The 23,969-nt window shown below is 41.2% G+C and overlaps 1 protein-coding gene across 17 annotated transcripts; it reads right to left on the bottom strand.

Annotated features, from left to right (window-relative positions):
- Positions 1-6,661: 6,661 nt before the first annotated feature.
- Positions 6,662-14,418, bottom strand: LOC149267464 (uncharacterized). Of its 17 annotated transcripts, none has more exons than XM_089432909.1 (5): positions 9,756-9,969; positions 9,489-9,684; positions 8,819-9,190; positions 8,568-8,705; positions 6,662-7,715 (listed from the first exon to the last, which is right to left on the bottom strand). In XM_089432909.1, the coding sequence occupies exons 3-5, from the start codon at positions 8,902-8,904 to the stop codon at positions 7,400-7,402; spliced, it is 540 nt and encodes a 179-aa protein (XP_089289035.1). In that variant the 5' UTR covers positions 8,905-9,190; positions 9,489-9,684; positions 9,756-9,969; the 3' UTR covers positions 6,662-7,399. The 17 variants fall into 17 exon arrangements, 10 of the variants coding, with proteins under 10 accessions (XP_089289035.1, XP_089289052.1, XP_089289027.1 ...); XM_089432945.1 differs by lacking the exons at positions 6,662-7,715; positions 8,568-8,705; positions 8,819-9,190 and adding exons at positions 12,377-12,472; positions 12,571-12,634; positions 12,886-12,955; positions 13,307-13,500 and having other exon boundaries at positions 9,484-10,139; XM_089432951.1 differs by lacking the exons at positions 6,662-7,715; positions 8,568-8,705; positions 8,819-9,190 and adding exons at positions 12,377-12,472; positions 12,571-12,634; positions 12,886-12,955; positions 13,190-13,495 and having other exon boundaries at positions 9,497-10,139.
- Positions 14,419-23,969: the final 9,551 nt, after the last annotated feature.

Below are 23,969 nucleotides of genomic sequence, written 5' to 3'. Positions count from 1 at the left end.
TAGGAAGTCATTTTGGTGGTGGCATGATAGTTGGTGTTATACCACCATTCAGCCAGAGGTAACCACTGTACCCAAAGATGTTGCTTTTCTGAAGTGAAACACCTAAGGTAGGTTTCCAGACATTTGTTGACGGCTTCAGTTTGACCATCCGTTTGTGGATTATAGGAAGTACTGAGTTTTAGTTGAGTTCCTTGTAGCCTGAAGAGTTCCTGCCAAAAATTACTGGTGAAGATCGGGTCGCGATCGGACACAATAGAAGTGGGCATGCCATGCAATTTGAAGATCTGATCCATGAAGGATTGAGCGACCAAAGTCGGTGTAAACAGGTAGGGTAGGGCGCAGAAATGAGCATACTTCGAAAGTCTGTCCACAACCACCATGATGACTGACTTGTTTCCTGACTTTGGAAGACCTGTAATGAAATCCATAGAAACCTCCGTCCATATTGATGCCGGGATGGGCAACAGTTGTAATGTTCCTGGTGCGTTGACGGTCTCCCCTTTGTGGCGTTGACAAACATCGCATTCTGCTATGAAAGTAAGGATGTCCTTTTTCATGCTTATCCAAAAAAATGATCTTCTGGTGCGAGCATACGTCTTCTGAAAGCCTGAATGTCCTGCAATGGGAGATGAGTGCAATTCTGCCAAAATGCGACTTTTGAGGGTGGATGTTGGTGATATTACGACTCTGTCCCTGTAGCGAAGAATCTCATCCTGCCACAAGTAGCCCTTGGTGGAATTTGGATCCGCCTACAATTGAGAAATGAGTTGGGAGAGCCCAGGATATGAAAACCATTTCCTGCGAGCCTCTTCAATCCATTCTGGAATGGGGAGGGAAATTGCTAGCAAAGTACCTTCCTCTTCAAATTGGCGAGATAATGCATCTGCTACACTATTGTCTTGCCCTTTCTTATAAATGATCTCATAATCATATCCCAGCATTTTGGCGAGCCATTTATTTTGTTGTGGGGAGGATAGGCGTTGCTCCAAAAAATATTTAAGACTATGATGGTCTGTGTGGATTTGGAAACGTCGCCCCAATAAGTAAGGTCGTCAAGTCTCTACTGCAAGTAAGATGGCCATCATTTCCTTCTCGTAGGTAGATTGGCCCAGATTCTTCCCACTTAGTTGCTGGCTTGTGAAGGCCAAAGGTCGTCCTTCCTGCATCAAGACCGCCCCAATACCCATACCTGAAGCATCACATTCAATGACAAAAGATTTGGTGAAATCAGGTAGTGCTAAGACTGGAGTGGAACACACATGGCATTTTTGAGAGTTGTAAAGGCCTGTTGTGCATCCTCATTCCAGAAGAATGAATTTTTCTTCAGGAGTTGAGTGAGGGGCTTCGCTATGCGACCATAATTGCAGACAAATTTGCGATAATAGCCTGTGAGACCCAAAAATCCTCTCAGGCTCTTCAAGGTCCTAGGTTGAGACCAATCCTGCATTGCCTGAATCTTTTTGGGGTCCACCTTGACACCTTCACGCCCCACAATGTGGCCCAAATACTCAACTTCTTCCATGCCAAACGAACACTTGGACATCTTAACAAATAATTTATGCTTGTGGAGCAGTTGTAAGAGTAGATCTACATGCTGAAGATGTGCGGCCCAAGTGCAACTATAGATGAAGATGTCATCGAAGAAGACAAGGACAAATTTCCTGAGATATGGTTTGAGAAGGTGGTTCATAAGGCTCTGAAAAGTAGATGGGGCATTACAACGACCGAATGGCATGACCAGGAACTCGTAATGGCCTTCATGAGTTCGGAAAGCAGTGTTTGGAATGTCGACTTCCTTCATGCGAATTTGGAGGTACCCTGAGCGCAGATCCAGCTTAGTGAAGAATTGAGCCCCATTGAGTTCATCCAGCAAATCATCAACCACCGGGATGGGAAATTTATCTTTGACTGTAAACTTATTGAGGGCCCTGAAGTCTGGACACATCCGCCACTCCCCATCTTTCTTGAGCACCATGACCACCGGTGATGAATAAGGACTAATGCTGGGACGAATGACACCTGCTTCCAAAAGTTCCTTGATTATTTTTTCTATTTCATTCTTTTGGGTGAACGGATATCTGTATGGGCGCACATTTGGGGGTTGGGCCCCTGGAACCAAGGTGATGCTATGATCATGTTCCCCTCTTGAGGGTGGAAGCTCATGAGGCTTGTCAAAGACCAGCGGATGGTTATTTAAAATCTGTTGCATCTTAGGATGAATCGGCAGAGACTTGGTTGCGACTGCCTGGATAGCATTAAATTGAGCTATAACTCCATGATGGCCCTTTTTTAGCAATTTTTCCATCCTATGCGAGCTGATGATAGAGGGAGCTCCCGCATGGAGTCCACAGAGGGTATGTGTGGAGTTGTTCGGCTTAAAACTCATATATAACTCCTGGGAATCCATTGTGATTGGCCCAAGAGTGCGGAGCCATTCAACGCCAAGGACAATGTCGCACCCTCCCATGTGTATGGCAAACATGTGGGTCTTCAATTGATAATCCCCCATTTGAAGTTCGACATTTTCACAGCAGCCTTCACATTTCATTGTGCCCCCATCCGCAATTTGGACTTGGAAGTTAGAAACTACTCGTACAAAAAAATGCACTGCTTCCGCGACTTTGTGATGGATGAAATTATGTGTACTTCCACTATCAATCAAGACGACTACTAGGCGATGATTAATAAAATCTCTGATTTTGAGAGTTTGAGGTGAAGAAATCCCTTCCAAAGCATGCAGCGAAATAACTGGTTCGTCAGGGACATTGTCCTTTTGGTTGTCCTCTTCTACCGCCTCATGTTCCTCAAGTGGTGGATCTTCCTCTGATGAGCTGTAGTCAGTGGCATCAATTTGAAAAAAATTGGGCTCCTTGCATTTATGACCTGGGGAGTATTTTTCATCACAGTAGTAACATAATCCTTGCTTTCTTCTTTCGGCCATTTCTGCAGGTGACACCTTTTGGACCTTAAGTGTTTGAGTCGTGTTGTGAGCCTGTGGGGGGCGACCCTTATCAGAGAAATTTGGGCGACTGTATGGGGCTGCTAACGCACGTTCCACGTTACGAGCTACCTTGCAAGCCTCTGTCCATGTGGGAGGGTGGTGCAGTAGGACTTGGGCTTTTATGGCTTCTTTAAGACCGCTGATAAAACATTCCGTGTAGAACACATCTGAGAGACCCCTAGTGCGAAAGGCTAAGGCTTCAAAGGCTGTAATATATTCATCCACTGTGCCAGTTTGTCGGAGCTTAGTAAGACGTCCCAAAAAAGAAGATTCCTGGTCAAAGCGGTCTGTAAGAGCTTTTTTGAAGTTGGTCCAAGCCAGAAAAGGTCCATTGTTGATGCCATTCCCACCATTGCCACCTTTCATTGTCCAAGTACATGCTCCCCACCATAAGCTGAGTCTCATTAACTAAGATGTTATTCATATTGAAACACTGCTCCATTTGTGCTATCCATGCTGTTGGGTGAGAATCGTCAAATTTATGCATATCCAACTTGGATGGTCGCTTACGGGATTGTTGGTGGGTGCCCCAGACGTGAGGAGAGTGGCTAGACTCACCCTCACTGTGTCCATTGCCATTATACACCTCCTCGTGGGCTTCCTCCTTGCCCTTCGAGATTAGGGTGGATAGTCTGTCAAGTTGACTTTAGATGGATTGCAAGGTTAGTTCAAGTTTGTCAATCCTCTCATTGGTCATAGCTTGAGCTCTAGTTTCTACCATGCACCGATCAGATGTTCTTGAGATTTGGGACCGCCCAAAAAAAAAAAAATTCAATAAAAATTGAATGGTACCACCGTGCTCAGCTTGTCGTCCTGATTCTGATGGGCTAGATCACCAACAAGCGCCCCGGGAGATCTCAAACTTTTTTTTTTGAAAACTCCTAACGGAGTTTTACTCCTTCCTTATGAATACTGCAATCGCCAAATCCTCAAAATGTCAATGCTGCCAAAAGTCCTGCGAAAATTATGCCCCGATATAGGAACCCCACACAACTACTCAGATCTGGTGGATCTGAGAGATCTGAATGGCGGATCGGATAGCTCTGGGTGGTGGAACAGACTGCTGTTGCGGATCTGATGGATCTAATAGATCGGAATGGCTGGTTTGCTAACTCGGAACTGCGGGACTGATGTCTGCTGCTGCTGCACCCCTTTGCACGAGCGGATCTGGCAGAGATGATGCGTGATCCCAAGATAGAAAAGGGAACTATGGTCTCGAGGAGTGTCAAGTGCTACAGATCGCAATATACATAAGGGTCTGACAGTAGTACTCGGCCCAATGTTTCAGGGCTCTAACTAAGAAGGATCAACCGTACCCTTAGCCGTACAACCCAACTACCCTATCGTATGGGCTAGTAATCTCTCCGAATGCTATTCTCGGTGTACTGTAGCAGCAAGACGGCCGACGGTTTATCTATGGCGAGGTTGCGGAGGAGCTAAGGGGCTTCCAATATACCCAGAAGGTACTTGGAAGACAGTCCGTACACGGTTCTGTCTAATGCGCTACTACTCAAAGGGGTACCCGCAGGGATTACAAGGGAGTCCAACAAGCGTGACCACCTCTTGTATTTCCTGCGTGCATGCCTCCCCAAATCCGCAGGTTTATGCGTTCAACGACAGATCCCGTGGTTTAAAGATGCCGGAACACGTCTCTAGCCAAAAAAAAATTTGCTAAGAAATGGAGATCCCACCGGCCCTGGAAAGTGCTCTGATACCACTTGTTATGCTCTTAACCTGCAAAAGATACCCAAATACAGAATATGCAAAGAAAGATACCCAGAACATAGAATAGTGAGAGACAACAGAAAATATTTTATTATTCAAAAAGCAATGTTCACTGGCCTCTTCGAGGGGGCAACCTCCAATAGAGCAAAGCTCGATACAGAAATAAGACACGATGCTCTCGCAGGGAGTCTCTATCATTTATATATGACTCATACATGCAATATCATGGATCAATACCATGGGTTTTATTAATACCATCTATCTAATACTACGGCCCATTTGCAACTAACTGTGGTCCCGTCATTAATTGCGGGTTAACCACTTACAATTATTAATATGGGCTTTATTGACTCTTGACTATGACTCGATCCCATTACATAAATAACGGGGTTAGGGTGGGACCCTAACAATCTGGTGCATCTGAAATTTGAACTAATGCCAGAGACATTGTATCTCACTTTGAACATTATTGTTGGATACCTTTCTATTCACACTACTAAAAGGAGGAAATTACAATTAGTGGGTGTCACAACAATGCTTATAGCTTGAAAATATGAAGAAATATGGCCTCCCAGACACCGAATAAACTGAAGGTGCATCATGCAATTAAAAATTAAAGTCAATCCACCTTGGTAATACAAATGTAGATTTTCCAAACAAGTCCTCGCAGTAGCACTTTCCGTTCTTCGTTAAAAAAGCTCCCATTGACTCTAATGAATGATTAGATTCTCATTGAACCATATTAAATAATAATAAGTGATGTTATATGATTTTATTCAGTTGTGACACCTGAGTCTTCTATTTCTATTAATGGCAAGGTCAGTGAGTAATGTATATTTGTTATGATATCCCTTCATATCTTCATGGGACTTGTCCCATGTCCAATGCATTTTTGATCAAGCAACTACAGTACACAATGCAATTTCAGCAATTTAGGTTGGGATATGGTGAATTTTCGTTATTTTTTTCTCAAATTCAAGTACACTAAAAGGGATTTGTTATACTCGCTAATATAGTTGGTTTAATTGAACTAATTAGATTTTAAATAAATAAATTTATATATAATAAAAAATAATAAAATTTAATTACTAATGTTAAACTATAAAAGAGAGCCCACAGGGTTTTGGATTGACGGTGAATGGGTGCGATGTTAAGGCACTCCTTGCGAGAGGTCACCGATTCAAATCCCCTATGGGTACTTAGGTTAGTCTTAACTAGAAAAACAAAAAAAAACAAAAAAAACAAAAAAAAAAAAAACCTATAAAAAAGCAACAGATTTTTTTTGGTCAAGCACAACTAATAGTCAACTAAAAAAATTGAATGCTAGACATATATAACAAGCATATACAATTATTACGAGCAATGTAGCCCTTGTTCAAATGTGGTAGTTGGTTCGTACATTTCAAAGTTCAATAATTAAACTAAACAAACACTCACTGTGAGACCTTGTTGTAATATTGATACAAATATCCAAAAGACACCATATCGTTCTAGTTCTTTGGCTAGTTCTTTGGCTTGTTTGTGAGACCTTGTTATAATATTGTTCTAGTTCTTTGGCTTGTTTGTGAGACCTTGTTATAATATTGATACAAATATCCAAAAGACACCATATCGTTCTAGTTCTTTGGCTTGTTTGTTCTCATAAGACTCTACAAGTAAATACACTATCAAAAAGAAAAGGAATTTTCAGGCACATCCACAAAATGAGAAAAAAACTCCATAACACAAGAAGTTAAGCTCCATATGACACGGTATGACATCCCTACAAAAACAAATACCTACTGCAAATTGCCACGGTTGACACCTCTCCTACACTATAACACATAAATTAATTAGCGATATAAGCATATTAGAAGAACATCAAACATTTTTGAAAGCATCATCATGGCCTTTAGCCATGCACAGCCTGCCTTGAATTTTAAAACTAAAGCTGTGAAAATAGAAACACTCTTGTTTAACAAATAACCTTGATATTGGCTTTGAAAGCACTACAAACTGTTACTCAAATTAAATGCTCGAGTCGTGAAATCAAAACATGCACCTTCCATGGAAATATTGAACGGACTCAACACTATAATATGTTGTTGTCCAGGCACAATCAGAGTCTCTTGCCATTTAAATGCAATCCAAATTCAGAAGGAAGACATCCACAGATCAACATTGCAGATATCTACAACAGGGCATGGATATGGGAACAATGGCCCCTCTATCGCAGAATACAGCAGATGAATCACAACCAAGGGTTCAAATGTTGGGTTTATGCAGTCTCTAGCTCAAAACGCGGCAAAATGGCATCATAGGTCATTTCCATCATAGGACAAATTGACATGCAGTGACAGCACTGTTGTATAGTTGGGACCTGAAAATATGGCATAAGCAACATTCTCTAAAAATGATATGGTTGTGCCACTTCCGTGACCAAGACAAATTCATGGGGCAGAAAGGCACCACCATGTGGCATGAACTATAAGCAAGTGGAAATGAAACCAAAAGGCGAACATGCTTCCTTTCCCCCTCTCTCTATCTCTGAAACAGACTGCAACAGTGCAGACACAGATAGCATTCCTCGAGTCTGTATTCCATTATCCAAGTGACTAATGAATTGATTTTATATGACTCATTCATAAAATTGAAGATTAAGAATAAAACCATGAAATCTACATTGATTTTTTTTTATCTGACAATGAAGAAACCTCTTCTAACATATTGAGCGCAATCAAAAGGCAGATTGAACCATTCATGCACATTCTGAGAGTGCGGCAAAAGTTTTTCCAAAACTAATCCCTCGCTGAAACAACTTGTTTCAATATCTTTGAAAAGGCCCCTTCTGTATTGATTGATTCCTACTGGGGAGAACCCTCTTGTAATGACAAGGGTAACATTTTCCAGACAAGGGACTGTAACAGTAAATGCCAACAGTGATTCATCCAGCTCCTCAGCTTCTCGTGAGCATGTGCCTTGCAGTGCATCACTGCAATTGGTGAGAAAACTGTGAAAACAATGATAAATATTTTATTTGTTAAATATCAACACAATTATCTGATGATAATGAAAAGGTGAAAAAAAACACAATTGAACAATGGTAGAAATGAAATATGCAAATTGTACTGCAAAACCAATTTTACAAATAATATAGATTGGTGTTTTCAACTTTCTGACTCATTTATGAAAGCCTATCCAAACTGTTTACAATGCAATAGGAATCCCAAAGTGAAACGTTCTATGCCAATTTAAGATTTCAATATCAAGCCTAAGAAATAGCCAATATAAATGTCTTGTAGATACAAGTTTGACAGCAAATGAAACTAGTCGCAGGAATAGATTTTTACCTCTATCAACTATAATCAATCGTTGATAATCAATCTATAGATTGGTGAAGATCTTCAACTTTCTGACTCATTTATGAAAGCCTACCCAAGAATAGATTTTTACCTCTATCAACTATAATCAATCGTTGATAATCAATCTATAGATTGGTGAAGATATTCAACTTTCTGACTCATTTATGAAAGCCTATCCAAACGGTTTACAATGCAATAGTTATCCCAAAATGAAACGTTCTATGCCAATTTAAAATTTCAATATAAGCCTAAGAAATAGGCAATATAAATGTCTAACAGCAAATGAAACTAGCACAGGAATAGATTTTTACCTCTATCAACTAATCAATCAAGATTGCCCTCATTTTCTCATTCTCATTGATTTCAACCTGCCTTGTCATATAATCTGGAGGTATGCCGCTAATGGTTTGGACATATGGTGCTACAAACTTTTACTGAAAAGAAAATAAAAAATTACTTTAACATTTCCAAAAAAACAAACCATTGACAGAGAGACACACCTCAATCTTCCGGTAAAAATTATATATATCTTCAACATATTCAACAACTTCCAATTGATTTTCAGAGTCTCCATCATCCATGACGGGAAGAGCATTGTGGCTCCATCATCCCTGATAGGAAGAGCATTGTGGCAGTCCCTGCATGCATCCCAAAATTACGCTTATCAAAATTAAGCTTATCAAGATTATTGAGCTTTTTTTATCCTACTTACATCATAAATATACACAAAGATATCTGAAGTCTATAACACCGGCTAGTAATTTGGTGTGGACGTGGGTTCCTTTGGCTCTGGCTAGTAATTTGGTGTGGACGTGGGTTCCTTTGGCTCATGCACATTTGGATTTCAACCAGTGCTAAACAAGAAAAGTATCAGAGAATTAATAGCACTTCAAACAATACGACAGACCTCGCTTTGGGCTGTTAGCATTGCAGTCAATGCTTGTACTCTGGGTTTTATCGCCTTCAGTTGGCTATGTATTTTTAATCAACCATTTTGTGCAGTTCTGTCGTTGACATCAATGCCAATATCCTTCTGAATAGTATGCCTCAGTTTGTTTCCCCAGACTACTCCTGCCTCTGCTTTTCCTCCTTCCGTAACAAGAATATCCTCTGCTTGGGATTGCTGTAATCAAAGTGAGAAAGATTCTGTGAGATCTCATGCTTTCCTCTCACAGAAAATAGAAAATAGACTGATATTCCTGGAGTAAAAAGAAAAGCAACAAACTAAACATGCCCAGAAAAATAGAATACTAAGCACGGAGATCAGGCAAACAGGTCAACACTACAGAGGTTTTGTTTACATGCTAGCGCAATTGCCATGGAGGTCGTCCTTTAAAAAATTCCTAGACCCTGTTCAGCAGTTTTCTTAGAAAACAATCTTTCTTGTTGGTTAACCGGCTCTGTTTAAACTTTAAAGTTACCTGAGTGCTGCAACTGGCTCCCTTGTTGACATTTGGCGTGCTATGTTGTTTGCAAGCAGTGCATTGAAAGTGTCAGCTACACTCACTGTGTATGGCACCTCCACCAGCCTGCGCTTGTTTTCGATGACCTCCCTCACTTTCGTGCTGTTCAATATCATATTGCCATTCATCTCTTCTTTTAAAAAATTCCTAGACCCTGTTCAGCAGTTTTCTTAGAAAACAATCTTTCTTGTTGGTTAACCGGCTCTGTTTAAACTTTAAAGTTACCCGAGTGCTGCAACTGGCTCCCTTGTTGACATTTGGCGTGCTATATTGTTTGCAAGCAGTGCATTGAAAGTGTCAGCTACACTCACTGTGTATGGCACCTCCACCAGCCTGCGCTTGTTTTCGATGACCTCCCTCACTTTCGTGCTGTTCAATATCATATTGCCATTCATCTCTTCTTTCTCTGGCTGATTTTGCAACATTCTGTCTCATCATCCACTAGCTCCACTGGATATATACGAAAAAGGAGAAGCTTTTGTTCTCTGCATGGGCATTGTGCCTCTCCTTCCAACATTCTGTCTCATCAACCACCAGCTCCAATGGAAATATATGAGAAAGGAGAGGCCTTTGTTCTCTGCATGGGCACTGTGCCTCTCCTTCCAACACCTGTCGTTGGAAACAGACATATCAATTTATAATCTGTACGTTTATTAAATTTCACCATTGTTTTGATTACATTGCACTACCTTTGGGGGATCGGTTATAAACCTTCATTACGCACATCACCTACTTGAATTATACCCCTCAAAATACTCGTTAACAAATTTATTAATAGTAATATAACAGATATATAAATAGAAATCTACAGACAAAATTATTACCAACTCAAGAATCCATTCAAAAAGAATTTATGAGCAATATATAAGTTTACAAAAATCATACAAACCACGTGCTTAAACCATTTTGAATTTGAGAATATGTCAATGGAGCATTTAATGTTCAGCTATAAATAATCCTATTCAAATGCCACTTCCAAATTATAAGCAAAAAAGGCAGGATGATATCGGTGGATCCGGGAACGCATTCTAAACCCTTAACTTATGATCTTATAAACATTAACTAATGAACAACCACAAAATGATAAAAAAAACTCCACAAGAAGATAAGCTCCATATGACACGGTATGACACATCCCTACAAAAGAAAATACCTACTGCAAATTGCCACACTTGACACCTCTCCTGCACTAGAACACATAACTTAGCGATATAAGCATATTAGAAGAACATGAAACATTTTTGAAAGAATCATCATGGCCTTTAGCCATGCACAGCCTGCCTTGGAATTTTAAATCTAAAGCTGTGAAAATAGAAACATTCTTGTTGAATAAATAACCTTGATATTGCCTTTGAAAGCACTACAAACTGTTACCCAGATTAAATTCTCCAGTGGTGAAATCAAAACATGCACCTTCCATGGAAATCTTCAACGGACTCAACCCAATATAATATGTTGTTGTCCAGGCAAAATCAGAGTTTCCTGCCATTTAAATGCAATCCAAATTCAGGAGGAAGACAGCCACAGATCAACGTTGCAGATATCTACAACAGGGCATGGATATGGGAACAATGGCCCTTCTATTGCAGAATACAACAGATTAATCACAACCAAGGGTTCAAATGCTGGGTTTATGTAGTCTCTATCTCAAAACACAGCAAAATGGCATCATAGGTCATTTCCATCATAGGACAAATTGAAATGCAGTGACAGCACTGTTGTATAGTTGGGACCTGAAAATATGGCATAAGCAACATTGTCCAAAAATGAAATGGTTGTGCCACTCCCGATACCAAGACAAAGTCATGGGGCAGAAAGGCACCACCATGTGGCATGAACTATAAGCAAGTGGAAATGAAACCAAGCATGCTTCCTTTCCCTCTCTCTCTATCTTTGAAACAGACTACAACAGTGCACGCACAGATAACATTCCTCGATTCTGTATTCCATTATCCAAGTGACTAATGAATGAATTTATGACTCATTTATAAAATTGAAGATTAAGAATAAAACCATGAAAACTACATTGGATTATTTTTTTATCTGACAATGAAGAAACCTTTTCTAACATATTGAGAGCAATCAAAAGGAAAATTTGAACAATTCATGCACACTCTGAGAGTCCGACAAAAGTTTTTCCAATACTAATCCCTCGCTGGAACAGCAACTTGTTTTAATCTCTTTGAAAAGGCCCCTTCTGTATTGATTGATTCCTATTGAGGAGAACCCTCTGGTAACGACAAGGGTAACATTTTCCAGACAAGAGACTATATCAGTAAATGCCAACAGGGATTCATCCAGCTCCTCAGCTTCTCGTGAGCATGTGCCTTACAGTACATCCCTACAATTGGTGACAACTGTGAAAAGAATGATAAATATGCTATTTGTTAAATATCAACAGAATTAGCTGATGATAATGAAAAGGTGAAAAAAAACACAATTGAACAATGGTAGAGATGAAATATGTAAATTGTACTGAAAAGCCAATTTTTCAAATAATATAGATTGGTGTCTTCAACTTTCTGACTCATTTATGAAAGCCTATCCAAACCATTTACAATGCACTAGGAATCCCAAAGTGAAACGTTCTATGCCAATTTAAGATTTCAATATCAAGCCTAAGAAATAGCCAATATAAATGTCTTGGAGATACAAGTTTGACAGCAAATGAAACTAGCACAGGCATATATTTACCTCTATCAACCAATCAATCAAGATTCCCCTCATTTTCTCACTGATTTCAACCTGCCTTGTCATATGATCTAGAGGTATGCAGCTAATGGTCTGGACATATAGACATATGGTGCTACAAAAAACAAACTACAATAATTGACACAGAGACACACCTCCATCTTCCGGTAGAAGTTATATATATCTTCAACAACTTCAATTGATTTTCAGGGTCTCCATCATCCATGATAGGAAAAGCATTGTGGCAGTCCCTGCATGCATCCTGAAATTACGCTTATCAAGATTATTGAACTTTTTTTATCCTACTTACATCATAAATATACACAAAGATATCTTAAGTCTATAACACCTGCTAGTAACTTGGTGTGGACGTGGGTACCTCTGGCTCATGCACATTTGGATTTCAACCAGCGCTAAACAAGAAAAGTATCAGAGAATTAATAGCACTTCAAGCAATACAACAGACCTCGCTTGGGGTTGTTAGCATTGCAGTCAGTGTTTCTATGCCAATTTAAGATTTTAATATCAAGCCTAAGAAATAGCCGATATAAATGTCTTGTAGATACACGTTTGACAGCAAATGAAACTAGCACAGGAATAGATTTTTACCTCTATCAACCAATCAATCAAGATTGCCCTCATTTTCTCATTGATTTCAACCTACCTTGTAATATAATCTGGAGGTATACAGCTAATGGTCTGCACATATGGACATATGGTGCTACAAACTTTTGCTGAAAAGAAAATAAAAAGGTACCTTATCATTCCCAAAAAACTGCAATAATTGACAGAAAGACACACCTCAATCTTCTGGTAGAAGTTATATATATCTTCAACATATTCAACAACTTCCAATTGATTGTAGCAGTCCGTGCATGCATCTTGAAATTACGCTTATCAAAATTATTGAACTTTTTTTATCTACTTACATCATAAATATACAAAAAGATATCCGAAGTCTATAGCACCTGCTAGTAATTTCGTGTGGACGTGGGTACCTTTGGCTCATGCACATTTGGATTTCAACTAGTGCTAAACAAGAAAAGTATCAGAGAATTAATAGCACTTCGAGCAATACGACAGACCTCACTTTGGGCTGTTAGCATTGCAGTCATTGCTTTTACTCTGGGTTTTATCGCCTTCAGTTGGCTATGTCTTTTTAATCAACCGTTTTGTGCAGTTCTGTCGTTGACATCAATGCCAATATCCTTCTAAATAGGCGTGGTATATTGAACGGAGTAGTCTAAGGAGGCAGTAGAATGGCCTCTTTTCCGGCACCGGCCGGAAAATCGTCCGGCTCCGGCTGCCGGAAATCTCTCCCTCTTCCGCCACCATCTCTCCACCCGTTCTCCGCCACCCTCCCGGTCCGCCCTGACATTTCCCTGACATTCCTGCCTGACATTCCTGACATTCCTGAGCTGTAATTACCTCGCGAAGTAATCCCATTCCCTCCATTCGAATTCAACACCCGAGCCCATTCCCTCCATTCGAATTGTGGTTTCGCTGTGCTCTGATCCTCTGCGAACTCCTTCCTCACTGCAGCTCGGAGGCCCCTTACTCTGGTTTCGCTGTCCTCTGATCCTCTGCGAACTCCTTCCGCATCGCAACACATCTACATCTACCTATTATGCCGAAGAATCAAGGTAAATGGTGGTAAATAATCCCTTGTCAAATTTGAAGTCGAGTTTGAAGTCGAGTGGGAAGGAAAACTTAGTCATGCGATATATCATCAATGCATTTTGAACCCTCAGCATTCTACGTCTACCTATTATTCCGAAGAACCAAAGTAAATAATCCCGTGTGAGATTTGAAGCACAACATCTACCTACTGTTCGGAAGAATCAAGGTAAATAATCCCTGGTCAAATTTGAAGCCGAGTGAGAAGGAAAACTTAGTCACGGAATATATCCGTGCGTTCAGAACCCTGAGCATTCAGTGCTGAGGAGTTTCAGACCTCCGGGGCCCTAGCTGGTTTAAGTGTTCATTGTTCTATCGGCCTTCAGTGTGTTGTCGTTTGAGTTGTAAGTTCGAAAGGGCCGAACAGCCCAACATCCATGCGAAAGGGCCGATTTCGCAGTGGATATTTGCCAGCGAGCGAGACCGAAACTCATTTCGATCCTGACCAATTGAATCTTGCAGAAAGAAACGAGGGCATGGTTTTGGGCCAAGTGATTTTAACCTAAAGGAACCCAAGGATAAGGGGAGAAAGCTATCAGCTGTTGGTTACGAGGCGCAACACATGAGCTGTGGATAAAGGGCCAGCGTAGGCAAGATGTACATATTATCACAAGGGCCTGAGACTGAACGCTATTTCCCCATGGACTGTTACAGAATTCGGCGATAGCGCTATGGCGCATTTGGAAATGAATATTACGTTCAGGGCGGACCGGGAGGTTGGCGGAGAACGGGAGGAGCGATGGTGGCGGAAGAGGGGAGATTTCCGGCAGCCGGAGCCGGACGATTTTCCGGCCGGTGCCGGAAAAGGGGCCATTCTATTAAACTATTCTATTAGAATGGCCCCTTTTCCGGCACCGGCCGGAAAATCGTCCGGCTCCGGCTGCCGGAAATCTCCCCCTCTTCCGCCACCATCGCTCCTCCCGTTCTCCGCCAACCTCCCGGTCCGCCCTGAACGTAATATTCATTTCCAAATGCGCCATAGCGCTATCGCCGAATTCTGTAACAGTCCATGGGGAAATAGCGTTCAGTCTCAGGCCCTTGTGATAATATGTACATCTTGCCTACGCTGGCCCTTTATCCACAGCTCATGTGTTGCGCCTCGTAACCAACAGCTGATAGCTTTCTCCCCCTTATCCTTGGGTTCCTTTAGGTTAAAATCACTTGGCCCAAAACCATGCCCTCGTTTCTTTCTGCAAGATTCAATTGGTCAGGATCGAAATGAGTTTCGGTCTCGCTCGCTGGCAAATATCCACTGCGAAATCGGCCCTTTCGCATGGATGTTGGGCTGTTCGGCCCTTTCGAACTTACAACTCAAACGACAACACACTGAAGGCCGATAGAACAATGAACACTTAAACCAGCTAGGGCCCCGGAGGTCTGAAACTCCTCAGCACTGAATGCTCAGGGTTCTGAACGCACGGATATATTCCGTGACTAAGTTTTCCTTCTCACTCGGCTTCAAATTTGACCAGGGATTATTTACCTTGATTCTTCCGAACAGTAGGTAGATGTTGTGCTTCAAATCTCACACGGGATTATTTACTTTGGTTCTTCGGAATAATAGGTAGACGTAGAATGCTGAGGGTTCAAAATGCATTGATGATATATCGCATGACTAAGTTTTCCTTCCCACTCGACTTCAAACTCGACTTCAAATTTGACAAGGGATTATTTACCACCATTTACCTTGATTCTTCGGCATAATAGGTAGATGTAGATGTGTTGCGATGCGGAAGGAGTTCGCAGAGGATCAGAGGACAGCGAAACCAGAGTAAGGGGCCTCCGAGCTGCAGTGAGGAAGGAGTTCGCAGAGGATCAGAGCACAGCGAAACCACAATTCGAATGGAGGGAATGGGCTCGGGTGTTGAATTCGAATGGAGGGAATGGGATTACTTCGCGAGGTAATTACAGCTCAGGAATGTCAGGAATGTCAGGCAGGAATGTCAGGGAAATGTCAGGGCGGACCGGGAGGGTGGCGGAGAACGGGTGGAGAGATGGTGGCGGAAGAGGGAGAGATTTCCGGCAGCCGGAGCCGGACGATTTTCCGGCCGGTGCCGGAAAAGAGGCCATTCTACTGCCTCCTTAGACTACTCCTAAAGTTAACATTACACCGTCCATTTTAATTTTTTGGTCAAATTAGAACAAATTGACAGTCAACACATTTTGGAATTGGTAGGAATAACGAAATATATGAAAGTTAGGATTCAAATTTACCAAACCACAAAACTTTGAGAATGCTAGAATTGTAAATTTATTAGAGATAAATTAATTTATGCAACCAAAATTGAAAGTAATGACGACCCAAAAGCCTTACCAAATTATGTTTTAAAACAAACCCGTGCAATTACTAAGCTCAAGCACAAAATTGTTGAGAGTTTATTAATATCAGATTAAGTGCAATGAGCTATTAGTACATGAATTAATGACACTCATCCATGTAAAACAAATCAAACTCACAACCAAATGAAAACTTCTTCATTTGAAATGTCAAATCTTTATAAAAAATCATTGAACAATATTTTAGATATGTTAACATATCATGAAGGATTATATTATGAGTAATTATGTCATAGAGGCCTTTAAACATTGGAATTTCCAGCAAGCAGGAATGCATATAATGTGTATCCTCGAATCCTTTCGAGGGAATTTGAGTATCATTGCATCAATTAACAATACCAACTATATACCTATATGTATATAGAAGTGAACGTCTTCTAGCCATAATGATGAAATGTCAAACCATTTAGGTCATGCATTTGATTGGTTTTAGCATTAACCATTCTTTAAATTAATTGAAATATATTCAGTTTTAGAGAAAGAAAAAGAAAAAAATTTAGCCGGGAGATCAAAATATAAGTATTACATGTTTCTTCCACAAAGCGAACATTGTACTATCAAGGAAAAGCAAAAGTGTTGTCTGTTAAGAAAATACCTGGGGCGCCACTGTGGCTTATGATATTTTCACATTCATAGTGAGACTATCTACCCTAGCCTCAACATCTTATCGCACAACTGTCAACCCTTTTATTGCCTTTGTCTTATGTGCCAACTCTGTATCACTTAGATCACAAATGAGATGTTATTGTTATAGTGCGAGTATTTTTAGCATTTATCCCATTGATTACATTTTTCTATGTGTTTTACAAACCTGAGAGATCAGTGACCACTACATTCATATCAGGAAGATCCATCTAAAGGGATCACTTCCTTCCGGCTCAACCACGGAGCATGTGTAGAAAATCATATAGATTCACAAGCTAATGCAATTTGCTAAAGCAAGAGACAAGAATCTACTTCTACTCTTTACAGCGGAAGCCCATAAATATCGAGGAAAAATTAATAAATAGAGGAAAAGAATCAAAGGCACATAACACAATAAATATTCGAGGAAAGCCACAGCTGAAAACCCCACTATCTATATTGTATTAATCCAGAAAATCAAGATGAAATTACAATGACTGTTCTCTCTAGAACAATCCCAACACTCAGTAAATTCAATCTCCAACTCATAAGCAAGCTCAAGGCCAAAGCTTAGCCTCTTCACAATCTCTCCAAGTCTATTCCAATGTGTAATTCTTATGAAGGATATCTTGTATTTAAAGGGAAATAAACCCTCTAAAAACCGTGCAATCCCTTAAGGATCAGTTCCTGATTGCATGCACTATCAGTGAAACTTAGAAAAATCTAAAACAAATAGTTCATTGTCCCTGCAATCTAGTCTCAACTGGGTCTTTCTCAGAATTGACATGCATGAGTTTCTGATGAGTAGATATTCAGTTAACTAGAGTAGCACTGGTGGAGTTCATTAGTGTCACCACTGACTGTTAGCTCACTATTAGTTCTCTCAATCAATTTGAGAACTAATTTAACTAAACTGACTCATGAAATTGAGTCTTTTATTTTACAATTAACAATTAAATCACATTGGACTCCTACAAAGTAGGGAGAACATATACATGACTTCCAAAAGACTTCCAACTCGAATTGCCTAAGTTAAGTAAGTTTAATAAACTTAATTTAACTATTTTAAGTTGCTATGAAAATAGAATTTGAATTTGATTCATAGTTTAATTCAAGGAAAAATTAAAATGGAATTTTTTCTTGCCATTTCTCAACACTCCCTCTTAACAAGAAAGGGATTATCAACTACCATGATCCTGTCTCTGTGAAAATTGAATTTACATCTTGACAATTCCCTTGTCAAGATGTGAGCATCTTGTTCCTCCATGGGAATGTAATCTAACAACATGATCTGCCTCAATACACAATCTTTGAGATGATGATACCGGATATCAATATGCTTGGATCGATCATGAAAGACTGGATTTTCAGAGAGTTTGATACAAATCTGATTATCATAATAAATCATTGTTTGATCCATCTGCTGACCAAACAAACAAACCAGGATCTTCCTCATCCAAATAGCCTCACATGTTGTTTGACTTGCATCCATGTACTCCGCCTTTGCTGAACAGAGTGCAACCAATCTCTATTTCTTGTTGTACCAAGAAATTGTCGTTGACCCAATGCTAAAGATCCCTCCTGATGTGCTCTTCCTGTTGGATGGACTCCTTGCCCAGTCTGCATCGGTGAAGCCTTGAAGCTTCACTCCCTTTGTCTGTTTGTACCATAACCCAAACTGAGTAATGCCTCTGAGGTATCTCAATACATTCTTTGTTGCCTTCCAATACAACTTGGTAGGCCTAACCGTCGCTTAACTAAGCTGGTTAACTGCATAGCACATATCTAGTTGTGTGTTCACCAAGTACATGAGTGAACCCACAAGCTGCCTGTAAACAATGGCTTCCACTACTTCCCCTGAAGTAGCATCCTCCTTCCTACAGTTACTAGCTAGTGGAGTCTCCATGGGTGTACTCCTCTCCATGTGGAATCTCTTGAGTATCTCGTTGGCATACTTTCCCTGAGATACAAACAACTCCCCATCTCCCTGCCATACCTCCATGCCAAGAAAGTAATGCATGAGCCCCATGTCCTTCATCTCAAACTCTCTTGCAAGGTCATCCTTGTAAGATTTGATGAGTTTCTCATTATCTGTTAGTATAAGATCATCTACATAAAGTTCAATTATCAACATCTTACCTTCCACCACTATGTGATACAGGTTTGCATCCGCTTCACTCTTTGTGAAGCCAAACCCAGTGAAGTAGCTATCTATCCTGGTGTGTTACACAATAATTTGTCACTGCTTTCACCCCAGTCTTTCTGCTATGTCATGTGTCCCAATGAAACATGCTCATACTGAACAAATGCTCTCTGATGTTTCCAAGTGACCCACTTTTCCTAAGTTTTCTGCCTCATCACGACTCTGGACTTAATATATGCAATGAACACCAGTTGTAAATAGTCCGGCCGTGCTTCCAGCATGGAAGTACATCTGTTTCCCGCGACGGTGCGATTTCATGCTCCAGTGCGAGGCTACTTGCTATCTTTAGCAACGGTCTGACTGGCTACATTGTCTTCTAGTGATGTCAGCGCTAAATATTAGTTATAAGCTCGCGATGATCCAAATTGGGCGAATTCGTTCCAACAGTCGGCCTTCTGGATGTCTCTAGACCTGGTTGTTGGCATAGTTTGTGTCGCCCTTCCTCCTCTGGTATGGCAGTTCCGTCATTTGTGCTACCTTCCTTGGGGATAAGCTCACTCTTCCACCTTTCATGGAGACTCCTTCTCCTATTTAAACACTCACCATTGCTATGATCAGCTAGTTGGTAAATTCTTGGATTGAGTAGTGTTGTTAGTGTTTGTAAGTTTGCTAGATAGCTGGTGTGGGTGTGACAAGTGTGGGATTGTTGATAGCTTAAGGAAGGTTGTGAAGTGCCCTTAACTTTGTGTAAAACTTATGAGTGAGAGAGAAATTTGTATATTGGGAGATCCATCTTCAAAGAGTGAATGCTTGAGAAATACACTGGTTGGACCCTCTGAGAAGGCTTGTGACGTCAAGACTTTGGTTGTAAGCTTGCTCTTATTTCATTATTAATACAATCAATGATGTTTTCCTATGTCTTGTATGTAATTTACTTGATAGCTCATGACTTCTTGACTTTGTGAGTAAATAGATCATTGTTGTTTTCCGGTTACGTGCTTTGTTGTATTTCCTTTGCATTGTTTTAGGTTGATCACTCATTGAGGAGAAGGAAGCAGAAGCTGAAGCAGCGCAACGAAACTCCATCAACCATCGGTTGAGGTAGGCCTCCAACTATGACTGTTTAAGGAAATCTATTGTTGATCTGTCCTTGCTGTGACTAGACCCACTCTAGGGCTAGAGGGGTTGCCTCTGTCCGCAGAGGGAACATTTTCCTGCATCACAAGTTGGCGACTCCACTGGGGAATTTGGCCTATGTTCTTCTCTTGTTTTCTCTTGTTTTGATTTTGATTTGGTCTCTCTTGAAGTTTGGGGATTAACTATCAGTCTTTTGAGTTTCCTGGGTTGATCTGGGAAATACCTCTATATGATTAAAGGATTGACTGGTTTTGGTTTGGGAGTTTTTGTTCGCCTGTCATTGTTTTTGAACATCATCGCGGATAATAGTTTAATAGTCGCGCTAAAGTCGCGTTTCACTCTTTTGTAAAATCCTGTGCGTCGCTGAAAAACATCACATAGTCGCAATGACTGTGGAAATCGGTACGTCGCAGTAAAGGCGTGTACTTCCGTGACGACGTCACTCTGTTGCTACATCTAGTTCCTTATCAGAGCTAGTTGCTTGTGTATTCCCCGCGACGATTCCTGTAGAATTGTTTTTTTCAATTCTGCCTCCTGAATTCACCCATCCTGTTGATCCCTGGCTTTTTCCTCTTGCTCAGGTGCTTGTTTTTGATTGTTTATGGTTAAGACACTCTTTTGTTGGCTTTGTTGAATGAATCTTGCTTTTTGCTTGTGTGACCTAGTTCGTTCTTTCAAGTTCTTGAAATAAATTGGCTTGGTTGCTGGTTTGCCCAAGGTTTGTTTGCAACTTTCTTGTTGGTTTGATTAAGCCTTCCTTATTGCTTGTTTCTGGTTGATTTTTAGTGACAATTATTGAACCAATCTTTGGTATTGATTCGATTTCTTTTCACTACCGAACATAGATCACGATTGTTTGGATCAACCAAGTTTTTTTTCCACACTTGCTCGTTTGCTTATTTGTTTCTTCTAGATTTAAAGACATCAAAATCAAAAGATTGCATTCATTTAGTATACGAAAGTGAAAGTCAATTTGCATTTCAAGTTTGCATATTGGAAAGCGAATGATAAAATCTCTCATTAGTAGTACCCGTGCACTTTAGGAATTGATGTCTATATGCATTGAGTGACTGCTTTTGTTTATCTTGGTTTTCTTGGTTTTGGAATGATCTCTCTACCCTCCCGTAGGTAGGTGTTCATTGAAGTAAAAGGATATTTTTCTCATTCTAGCTGCATCCTAGGATTTGTTGTATACATACAGTAAGGCCTGAAAATTGAAACATAATTCAAGATCAACTCTAAAATGAACTGAATAAACCTAACAACGCATTGGAACATAACGCACACTATTTAGAGGTCTACGCCAGAGACGTGCTCCGACGTCGTTAAACCTAGTCACTATTGTTTTCACTCAAGGTTGGGTGATTCCTCCTTCTGTGACTCAATAGCGGTCTAGTACGGAATTGTGCTCCCATGTACCATCGAGTATATGTTGGGAGACCCCACTAGGTTATCATCCTTTATCCTTAGGAAGCCGTGTCTACTGCCTTGCAAACCGTAATGCACCGAACACAGCATTCAGGAAGATTGACTGTTGTACGGAAAGTCCTTGGTTTTCATACGACTGCCAAGGTGTATATGCAGTTTTACGGGTTGTTTGGTAAACCTTTTTCCTAGTTCTCCAGAGTAGTCACTTTCATTCTTTTTCGAACTCCCTAAAAGAAAAGGTCCATCTGAGCACTTGTCACTTCAGGCTCATTAAATATTTGAAGGTGACTAGAGTCATCTTTTTGTCATTTTCTCGACTCTTTAAAGATGAAAAGGTCAAGTTCTGTTCCTGTGTCTTAAAATTTATTCAGCCACGTTCACATTTATCCTGTTAGATCTTGTTGGCGTTTTAGCTTGTGTAGGGTTCTTTCTGGTTAAGTTTTCCTAGGATTTTTGAACTGAATCATCCTCGTGGAATCATCGATCCCGTCTCCCGTTCCAAGTGACCAAGGGTCTCCATCTTACGTTGCTCCTGAGGCACCGGTTGTTAGTGATACTCTCCCTGTTATTCCGAGTATCCAACCGCTTAACTCTCACGCCCCAGAAGACGAGTCTTACGATATTCATTGGAACCGCGTTTGGGAGCCTTCCGAAGAAGATATTCCCGTTACTTCTCCTAGTGTCTTGGCCCCAATGTCTTCTTCTGACATGGATGACACATCCCCCGTCACAAGTGAAGAATCCTTTGTGACGAGCGGTGAAATTCCTATCCCAATGGAAACTTCACCCTTCCATGTCACCCCTCTCGGTGTCACGCTGCCTTTACGCTATAAGGCTTTGAAGGATATTATGGGTTCTAGAACTCCCATTACAAGTTCCATGTGGTCTCGTACCGTCACTCCAACATCGGAGCCTTTTACCCCTCAAATTCACAATGTGTCTGTCACCTCAGTCCCGACTATTCCAACTGTTTGTGTGGCTTCTTCAGCCCCTGTTGTTAGCGCCGTCACTGCATCCTCAGTTGTGACCACTATTGCTGGACCTTCGTCTGGACCAGCAAATAGTGGCCCATCGGCATCTACATCCGGAGTTGTTGATCCTACACTAAATGCCCCACCTTCTTCTGGTTCCATTCCAGTGGGGGGGGAGCATACGATCAATATTTACAAGCTCTTCAGAATCCGGATCCCCAAGATCCATTTCATTATTACGATTCTCGAGGAGCTCATATTTATTACCCCAGACCTTTGCCATCTCAACCTGTCATTGAGGTCTCGGTTCCGTTATCTGTTGCTTGGGGTACCACCGCTTATCATGGTGGCCAAGTACCCCCTACCAATTTTCAAGCACCACCCTATCAAGGTCAGTCGTCTTACGCGCAGCCCTCTAATGGACAACAGTATTACGAACAACCTTATCCAGGGCAACCTGGAGGCCCACAAGGACAACCTTCGGCCTTTGGTGGTTCATCTTTTACCTATTTCAAGCAACCTTCTAGTAATCTGGGACAACCTTACATACAACAAGGCCAACCTGGTGTCCAGCAAGGCTACCCTTCTGGGCAAGTCGGTCAGCCTTACGTTCAGTAAGGCCAACCCACTGTCCAGTCAACTCAACCCTCTGGACAAATTGGTCAGCCTCAAATCCAACCAGGCCAACCAATTGTCTAGTCTGCTCAGCCATCTGGCCAATCAGGACAACCCTCAGTTGTGCAAGGACAACCCAATACCCAACAAACTCAACCTTCTGGGAAAATGGGTCACCCTCAATCTCAACTAGGTCAACCTTCTAGCTAGATGACTCAGCCTCAGTTCTCTCAAGGACATCCATCTGGGCCTGCTCAACTGGGCACTCAAATGATTGTTGCTTCTCAAGCTCCACCCAATTTTCAGCCCCAGTCTGGGCTCCAGACCCAATCTGGTCCTCAAATGTAGGTTGGATCCCAACCTCAACCTACTTATCAAATGCAGCCTGGCTCCCAGGCTCAGTTTGGAGCCCAGCCGCCTTATGGTTTCCAGCAATCCCAAGGGCAAACCCAATTTTCCCCGTACCAAAATTATCAACAACTGCAGGTGAGTCCTTACCAGAATTACCAACAACCGTATGTTGCTCCTGCGGGCCAAGTTGGTAATCAATGGAATGTTGGGGGGCAGATCTAGGGTCAGCCGTTTAGTTACAGCTATAACCCCTATGGACAAAATCCCTACGGACAAAACCCTTCTGGGCCAAATCTGGTCGGACAAAATCAATGGGGGCAACAAGTAGCTGGCTGGAACTCTGGTGCTACCTCCTACCCGCGGCCTCAAATGTCCTTTAACCCTCAATTACCCTTTTTAGCAACGTTAGAATTACCGGATGTGTCCAAACTGACAAATGATCCTATTTTTCATAATCCGTATTGG

This window comes from Pinus tabuliformis, chromosome 6, assembly GCF_031772625.1.
Source record: "Pinus tabuliformis cultivar Carrire ecotype Pingquan chromosome 6, CPIR1, whole genome shotgun sequence".
NCBI classification, from domain to species: domain Eukaryota; kingdom Viridiplantae; phylum Streptophyta; class Pinopsida; order Pinales; family Pinaceae; genus Pinus; species Pinus tabuliformis.
This window is presented reverse-complemented; position numbering and strand designations above follow the sequence as displayed.

Excerpts from the sequence above, each read along its gene's own strand:
- LOC149267464 (XM_089432926.1), bottom strand. The coding sequence starts at position 8,904 with ATGTGCATGAGCCAAAGGAACCCACGTCCACACCAAATTACTAGCCAG. Across the intron at positions 8,706-8,818 it reads CCACACCAAATTACTAGCCG|GGACTGCCACAATGCTCTTC; the intron begins GTGTTATAGACT and ends GGATGCATGCAG. Across the intron at positions 7,716-8,567 it reads ATTTTTACCGGAAGATTGAG|TTTTCTCACCAATTGCAGTG; the intron begins GTGTGTCTCTCT and ends TTGTTTTCACAG.